The sequence below is a fragment of the Myotis lucifugus genome, unplaced genomic scaffold, assembly GCF_000147115.1.
Source record: "Myotis lucifugus unplaced genomic scaffold, Myoluc2.0 scaffold_21, whole genome shotgun sequence".
NCBI lineage: Eukaryota > Metazoa > Chordata > Mammalia > Chiroptera > Vespertilionidae > Myotis > Myotis lucifugus.
In genome coordinates, this window is record NW_005871069.1 from 8,858,254 (window position 1) to 8,867,686 (window position 9,433).

Here is a 9,433-nt window from a genome sequence, read left to right on the forward strand (position 1 = left end):
ATGGATAAAAAAAACATGACCCATACATTTGCTGTCTACAAGAGACCCAACTCAGCAGAAGGGACTCACACGGACTGAAAGTGAAGGGATGGAAAAATATCTTTCAGGCAAATGGAAATGAAAAGAAAGCTGGGGTAGCAATATTTATATTGGACAAAATAGACCTCAAAGTGAAGGCCATAACAAGAGACAAGGAAGGCCACTTCATAATACTAAAGGGATCAATACAACAAGAAGATATAACTCTGATAAACATATATGCACTCAATGCAGGAGCACCCAAATACATAAAAAAAACTCCTGGAAGATATCAAAGGAGAGATCGACAACAATACAATCATAGTAGGGGACTTTAATACACCATTGACATCACTGGATAAATACTCTAGACAAACAATCAGCAAAGAAACAGCAATCCTAAATGACTCACTAGATCAAATGGACTTAATTGACATCTTGAGAATATTTCACCCCAAAGCCACCGAATATACATTCTACTCAAGTGCTCATAAGACACATCCAAAAACAGACCACATATTGGGTCACAAACAAAGTCTCCCCAAATTCAAGAAGATTGAAATCATACCAAGCATCTTCTCAGACCACGATGGCATAGTATTAGAAATAAACTACAATAAAAACAACCCAAAATACTCAAACACTTGGCAGCTGAATAGCATGTTATTAAATATTGATTGGGTTACCAATGAGATCAAAGAAGAAATTAAAAACATCCTGGAAACTAATGACAATGAAAACACAACAATCCAAAACCTATGGGATGCAATGAAAGCAGTCCTGAGAGGGAAGTTTATAGCTCTACGGGCCTATCTCAAAAAACAAGAAAAAATGGTAGTAAATCATCTAACACTACATCTCAAAGAATTAGAAAGAGAGCAACAAGAAAAGCCCAGAGTGAGCAGAAGGAAGGAGATAATAAAGATAAGAGCAGAAATAAATGACATAGAGACCAAAAAAACAATACAGAAAATCAATGAAACCAAGAGCTGGTTCTTTGAAAGGATAAACAAGATTGACAAACCTCTAGCCAGGCTCACCAAGAAGCAAAGAGAGAGGACCCAAATAAACCAAATCAGAAATGATAGAGGCGAAATAACAACAGACCCCACAGAAATACAAATGATTGTTAAACAATACTACGGGCAACTCTACTCCAACAAACTAGAGAACCTGGAGGATATGGACAAATTCCTAGAAAAATACAACATTCCAAAACTCAAAAAGGAAGAATCTAAAATCTCAATAGGCCAATAACTATGGAAGAAATTGAAGCAGTCATCAAAAAGCTTCCAGCAAACAAAAGCCCAGGACCAGATGGCTTCACAGGGGAGTTTTACCAAACATTCAAGGAAGAACTAAAACCTATCCTCCTCAGACTACTACAAAAAACTCAAGAGGAAGGAACACTTCCACGCTCATTCTATGAAGCCAGCATCACCCTAATACCAAAACCAGGTAAAGACAACACAATGAAAGAGAATTACAGGCCAATATCCCTCATGAACATAGATGCCAAAATCCTCAAGAAAATCTTAGCAAATCAGATCCAGCAGTACATTAGAAAGATCATACACCATGACCAAGTAGGATTTATCCCAGGGATACAAGGATGGTACAATATCCGAAAATCAATAAATGTGATACATCACATAAACAAATTGAAAGAAAAAAAACCACATAGTCATATCAATTGATGCAGAAAAAGCATTTGACAAAATCCAACACCCATTTTTGATAAAAACTCTCAGCAAGGTGGGAGTAGAAGGATCATACCTCAACATAATAAAAGCCATATATGACAAGCCCACAGCCAACATCATACTCAATGGACAAAAACTAACACCATTTCCCCTAAGAACAGGAACAAGACAGGGATGCCCACTCTCACCACTTCTGTTCAACATAGTACTGGTAGTATTAGGCATTGCAATTAGACAAGAAGAAGAAATAAAAGGCATCCAAATTGGAAAAGAGGAAATAAAACTGTCCTTATTTGCAGACGACATGATATTATACATACAAAACCCTAGAGACTCCATCAAAAAGCTACTATACTTAATACATGAATTTGGCAATGTAGCAGTATACAAAATTAACCCCAAGAAATCTGAGGCATTTCTATACACCAATAGTGAACTTTCAGAAAGAGAGACTAAAAAAACAATCCCATTTACCATCGCACCAAAAAAATTAAGCTACCTAGGAATAAGCTTAACTAAAGAGGTAAAAGACCTCTACTCAGAAAACTACAGGACGTTGAAAAAAGAGATAGAGGAAGACATAAACAGATGGAAGAAAATACCGTGTTCAAGGATTGGTAGAATCAACATCACTAAAATGTCCATACTACCCAAAGCAATCTATACATTCAACGCACTTCCCATTAAAATACCAACGACATATTTCACAGATCTAGAACGAACTCTCCAAAAATTCATCTGGAATGAAAAAAGACCCCGAATAGCTGCAGCGATCTTGAGAAAGAACAAAGTAGGTGGGATCTCAATACCAGATATCAAGCTGTATTACAAAGCCACTGTTCTCAAAACTGCCTGGTACTGGCACAAGAACAGACATATAGATCAATGGAATAGAATAGAGAGCCCAGAAATCGGCCCGAACCAATATGCTCAATTAATATTTGACAAAGGAGGCAAGAACATACAATGGAGTCAAGATAGTCTCTTCAATAAATGGTGTTGGGAAAATTGGACAGATACATGCAAGAAAATGAAACTAGACCACCAACTTACACCATACACAAAAATAAACTCAAAATGGAAAAGGACTTAAATGTACGACGAGAAACTATAAAAATTCTAGAAGAATCCAAAGGCAACAAAATCTCAGACATATGCCGAAGTAATTTCTTCTCTGATACAGCTCCTAGGGCACTTGAAACTAAAGAGAAAATGAACAAATGGGACTACACCAAAATGAAAAGCTTCTGCACAGCAAAAGAAACCATCAACAAAACAACAAGAAAGCCCACTGCGTGGGAAAACATATTTGCCAATGTCATATCTGATAAGGGCTTAATCTCCAAAATTTATAGGGAACTCATACAACTTAACAAAAAGAAGACAAACAACCCAATCAAAAAATGGGCAAAGGATCTAAATAGACACCTTTCAAAAGAGGACATTCAGAAAGCCAAGAGACATATGAAAACATGCTCAAAGTCACTAATCATCCGAGAGATGAAAATCAAAACAACAATGAGGTACCATCTCACACCTGTCAGAATGGCTATCATCAACAAATCAACAAACGACAAGTGCTGGAGAGGCTGTGGAGAAAAAGGAACACTGGTGCACTGCTGGTGGGAATGCAGACTGGTGCAACCACTATGGAAGACAGTATGGAGCTTCCTCAAAAAACTACAAATGGAACTCCCATTTGACCCTGTGATCCCACTTCTAGGAATATATCCCAAGAAACCTGAAACACCAATCAGAAAGGATATGTGCACCCATATGTTCATAGCAGCACAATTCACCATAGCTAAGATCTGGAAACAGCCTAAGTGCCCATCAGTAGATGAATGGATTAGAAAACCGTGGTACATCTACACGATGGAATACTATGCTGCTGTTAAAAAGAAGGAACTCTTACCATTTGCAACAGCATGGATGGAACTGGAGAGCATTATGCTAAGTGAAATAAGGCACTCAATGAAGGAAAATACCACATGATCTCACTCATTCATGGATAATAAAGACCATTATAAACTTATGAACAAAAATAGATACAGAGGCAAAGCTGCCTCAAACAGACTGTCAAACTGCAGCGGGAAGGCTGGGGAGGGTAGGGGGGCAGAAGGGGGGGTACGAGATCAACCGAAGGACTTATATGCATGCATATAAGCATAATCAATGGACATAAGACACTGGGGCTTAGGGGATGCCAGGGGATTGTCAAGGGTGGGGGAAAAAAGGAGACATATGTAATACCCTTTGTAATAGTTTAAGCAATAATAAAAAAAAAGAAAATAGAATTTAGAACACTAATCCCAAAATAAGATAAAGAGAAAATATAATGACACTTTTAAAAAAGGTAAAATGGTAGTAGTAATAATACTGGTTAAAAATATAAATGTAGTAATTAAAAAGGTAAAATCAGGTGATGAAAAAAGAAAAAAATTAGTTTCTTAAGTAAAATGTGAATAAAATAAAATAAAATAAAATAAAAATGTGCAGTAGTGAAGGTCCTCCAGTTCCTCTACTCTTCTGTTTGACACGCTTTAGTCCTGTCAGGTATTCAGGAGAGTGTTGAAGTTCCCTGCGATACACTGTTCCTCCGTGTTGTAAACCACAGTCCTGATTTTAAAGCAGGCTGTATTTGTTTCCCAGACTGCCTTTATTTGTGTTTACAGAAGAGTCAGTTTGTGGTTCAGCCCCTGGGTGGCAGTGTTTCTGGATTGACCTCTGAGGCTATAAGTCCTCTCTAGCCAGTAGTTTGGGAGAGTCGACTGCCACAGAGCTGTTTCTTTGATTGTTACTCCCAGCTCTGATTCCCAGGTTCCGCAAAAACAACTTTTCCCTGCAGTCTCTGCGAGTGACCCCAATTGGGCGATCCTATGTATTGGGTTTAATAATCAAACGCAAAGATTTAAGGGGGAGAGAGAGAGAAAAAAAAGGGCCTGAGTAGGTGTGCAAGCTCTCACAACCCTCCACCGTCCAGCTCTGTGCGCAGTCTCTTCCACACGTCCTCTCTCCCCTGGCACTAAGCAGCCGGTACACTGGCAAAATCCGAGGCTGCCTTTTTGCACCCAGTCCCGCTATGGGCTTATTTTTAGAGTTCCCTTCTGGCGGCAGCCCTGTGAGACCCCTTCCGTACTCGCGGATCACACTGGCCCCAACGGCCGCGGACCTTGTGGGGCGCAGACTACCCCTGCGAGCGCGTTCCTCTCTCCAACCTGAATTGCAAACCGCACCCTTATCAAGGGGAAATCTGACCTTTCTGTGAGGAGGAGCAGGGCTCCTCTGAGTCCACGTAGTCGCGCTGCTTTAGATCCAGTGTTTCTGGGTCAGTAGCCGATTCCTGGATGCCGTGGTTGCAGGGTCTCTGGATGTATATGCTTCCGAAAACAGCCACTCAAGATGGCACGGATTCCGTGGCTAAGCCAGCCATTCCGGGAGAGTTTTCAGCCGCAGTCTCCAACAGTCCCCTTTCTCCGGGAGTCCTCTGCCTTTCCCGGCTGCAAACTGTCTCCCAGCTGAATTTCCTCTGCCTATTCGGGCTAGATGTTACTCGGTTCAGCTGCTCACCCTATCTGCTCCAGGACAAGGCACGGGACACGTCCGTCTATACCGCCACCATTTTCTCCACTCATAATGTCTTTAATATATATATGACAAGAGCAAAACTTATAACATGTCTAGGGTGAATTTCATCTATCTATATATATCTATATCTATATCTATATATATATATATATATATATATATATATATATAGCCTAAGCAAGCATTATACCCAAACAACCGGAACTACCGGAACGACTGGACTGGCCAGTAGCTATGACGCACACTGGCCCAGACCTTGCTGCTGGTACCCTGACAGCCCCAAATCTGGTTCACCCGCACCCTGGACCCAGACAGGAGAAAGGAGAGAGCCTGATTCCTCGCAGAATAGGCCATGCTTTAGCTTGCTGCTGGGACCAACCTCCTGCAGTCCCTCCTCCCAGCCGGCCGCCTCCCCTGATCGCCCCAATGTGGGGGGGGGGCCTGCTGGCTAACCTCCTGCAGTCCCTCCTTCAGGCTGCCTGCCCCCCCCCCCACAACCAGCCAGGCTGAGGGACCCCACCCATGCATGAATTTGTGCACCGGGCCTCTAGTTGTATATAATGGTGGTTTAAATAAACCAATGGTTTCAGGTGTTGACATTTTACATGAAGTGGTGCTATAAGTATAGGGAGCTATCCTGACATCTGGGTGAACGGAACCCACATTCTTCCCCTCCCATGGGTGAGCTCTGGAATATGGACACATTACTGTGGGCTGATCACAGGCTTCCCACTAATTCTGTCTCCAGGGTGAGGTGCCCTTGATGTTTCTCTTAACTGGCTCTGGCACCAGATAATCAGGCACCTGCCTGGTTTCTTGGATCATCCCTGCATTCACACAGCTTTTAGCTATAAAGCACAGAACCTGTGCGGGGGTTGGGGGGGGGGGAAGAGGGGTAGGTTGCGAAGATGCAGGGATCCATTTGTCTTGCCTCCCAAAACCACGTCTGTAAGCTCCCTGTTAAACTCTTAAAACCATAAGCTGCACGTGCTGCCTCATTCTTTGGCCTTTTAGCTCCTTCGTTTGAGAGCAGCTTTGCACACACAGCCCTGTCATAAAACAGCATATCCTAAAAGGTGCGGTGTGTGCACTGTCATTTCTAGAACAACCAATAGAAAATAATCCAAGGACACAGAGCCAGAACACCAACTGATGAATTAGATAGACTACTAAAATCTTTCAAATTAAAAAGAAGGCATGAGGGGGAAAGGAATGGCAGGTACATGCGCACACACAACACACACACACACACACACTAAGGGGGCAAATAGAAAAATAAAAATGATTGAACTCAATCCAACCACATCAATAATTACATAAAATGTTAATTGTCTAAAAAATCCATTTAATGGCAAATATTGACAGAATGGATAAAAAAAAGTAAGATAGGGACACTTAAAATATGGAATCAAAGAGAGAAGCTATGTAAAGAGTGAACATAAGAAGTCTTTAGTGGTTATTTTATTTTTTCCTTTTTATTGAATTTATTGGAGTGACACTGGTTAACAAAATTACATAGGTTTCAGGTGCACAATTCCATAACACATCATCTATACACTGTATTGTGTTCATCACCCCAAGTCAACTATCCCACCATCACCATTTATGTCCATTATACCTTCCTCCATCTGATCTCTCCTCCACCTGTAAATGGTACATTGGTACATCAAGTTAGACCACATGCTGGGACATTAAATAAGACTCAATGAAATTTAAAGGACCAAAATTATATAGTGTTTTCTAGGATGAAAAAGAGCTAAATTAGAAATCATTAAATATATGATATCTATGAATATTACCAAACTATTAAAGAGCACACTTATAAATAAGTAATGGGTCAAAGACAAAGTCACAAGGAAAATTAAAAGATATTTTTAATTAAATCCTTCCAAAAAAGAAAACTCTAGACATGGAAGTTTACACTGGTGAATTCAACAATATTCAATTAAAAACATATATCACCAATCCTAGAAATACTTCTCCTGACAATAGAGGAAGTGAGATCACTTTCTAACTTGCTTTATCAGGCCAGAATATTCTTAATACCAAAAACTTACCATGACATTACAAAAAGAAAAGAGAGAGAATTACAGACCAATATCTTATGAGTCTATATAGACAAAATTCCTTAACAAGCAGTAGCAAATTTTGCTCAAATCTATAGTAATAAAAGTGTAATATGCAAATTGAGCAAACAGCCGAACAGGGAATGACCATCCAGACGACCATGCTATGACATCCACTGGCACCAGGCCAGCCAAGGCGGATGCGATGCAATTGATGGGGGAGCCCCACCATCGCTCCATCATTGCCCCACAGAGGGAGGCCCAGGCCACTGGCCGGTGGGGCAATCAATTGGGGGGCTCTGAGATCTCCTCAAAGAGGGAGGCCCAGGCCACCGACCAGCGGGCTGCGGCGGGTGAGCAGGGCCTCCCTCTGTGGGGGTGATCAATTGCAGAACCCTGGCTGGGTGGGCAGGGCCTATCTCTTTGGGGCCCAGGCTACCCAGCTGGCAGCACTGGGTAGCCTGGGCCTCCCTCTGTGGAGGTGATCCATCATGGGGCTCCTAGATTGCGAGAGGGCACAGGCCAGGCTGAGGGACACCCCCCCCCTCCCCCCAGTGCACGAATTTCGTGCACCAGGCCTCTAGTATAAAAATAATAATAGACCTGGTTAGTGGCTCAGTTGGTTGGAACATCCTCCCATACACCAAAAGGTTGCCGGTTCAATTACTGGTCAGGGGGCATAGGGGAGGCAACCAATTTATGTTTCTCTCTCAGATCAATGTTTCTCTCTCACATTGATATCTCTCTCTCTCCTTACTTCTCTCTCTTTCTCTCTCTCTCTCTCCCCCTCTCTTTCTAAAATCAATAAATATATCCTCAGGGGGATTAAAAATAATAAAATTTGACAAAATACAGTTTATTTCAAGAAGGAAGAATGATTTAATTATCAAAAATTGATGTGCTACCTCTACTAAAGGGAATTTTAAAAATTATATGATCATTTGAATGGGTGAAGAAAAGCATTTGACAAAAGTCAAACCCATCCATGACTTTTTTTAAAGTCACTTCTTAGGAAATGAAGAATAGAACAGAATTTCCTCAAACCAATCTAGGGAATTATGGTAGGCAGAATTATGGCCCCCAAATATCTCTGGGTCAAAATCCTTGGAACCTGTGAATATATTAGGTTACAGGGAAAAGGAAAATTAAGATTATAGATGGAATTAAGGTTGATAATCAGCTGGTATGACAGAGAGATTATACTGTATCACATGGGTGAGCCCAATCTAATTGTAAGGGTCTATATATGTGAAAACAGGGTTGAGAAGGACAACCAGAGAGATGTCAGAGTGAAAAGGACTCAGCCTGATGTTTCTGATTTTAAAAGTGTAGGAATGAGGCAACAAACCAATGAATGTAAAGAGTCTCTAGTAGCTGGAAAAGGCAAAGAAACTGATTTCCCAGTAAAGCCTCCAGAAGGAATGCAGCCCATCTTTCACCTTGATTTAGTCCAGTGAGACCTATTTTGGAATTTGATCCTCAAAACTATAAGATGATAATTTGGGGTGGTTTTTAAGCTAATGTGTTTGGCATTTTGTTATGGTAACAATAGAAACTAATGCAGGCATCTACACAAAATTAAGCCAACTTCAAAATCAATGTTGAAAGGCAAAATTGTTCTTCCTAAGAATGAGAAAAAAGGCAAGGATTCCTGTTTTTACCACTTTTTTCAGTATTGTCTGAAGGCCCTAATCATTGCCATAAAACAATAAAAAGAAATGAGACATTAAAATTGAAAAGGAAGAAGCAAAAGTGACCCTATTTGCAGATGTTCATGTAGAAAATTCCAGGAAATCTTCAAATCAACTACTTGAAATAAGAAATGAGGCAAGTATAAAGGATACAAGGTTATATCCACGGTATTCTTGTAATTGGGCTGCACATTCGGAAAAGAAAAGTTTAAATATTTTATTTACAGTAGTAGCACCAAAAATATAACTAGTAATAAATATAATAAAAGACATCTAATACATCTACATGTATAAAAATGGCAAATCATTTTTGAGAGACCTTCGAAAAGCTAATTAAATTTATATATATATATATATATATATGTAT

At 40.5% G+C, this 9,433-nt stretch overlaps 1 protein-coding gene across 1 annotated transcript in view; it reads right to left on the minus strand.

The window, feature by feature from the left end:
* Window positions 1-6,812: 6,812 nt before the first annotated feature.
* GK5 (glycerol kinase 5 (putative)) overlaps window positions 6,813-9,433 on the minus strand; it is a 132,054-nt gene continuing 129,433 nt past the window's right edge. Inside the window, exon 15 of the mRNA XM_023751449.1 lies at window positions 6,813-6,953. Coding sequence (XP_023607217.1) covers window positions 6,922-6,953 — 32 coding nt within the window. The 3' untranslated portion in view covers window positions 6,813-6,921. The remainder of the gene's footprint in view (window positions 6,954-9,433) is intronic.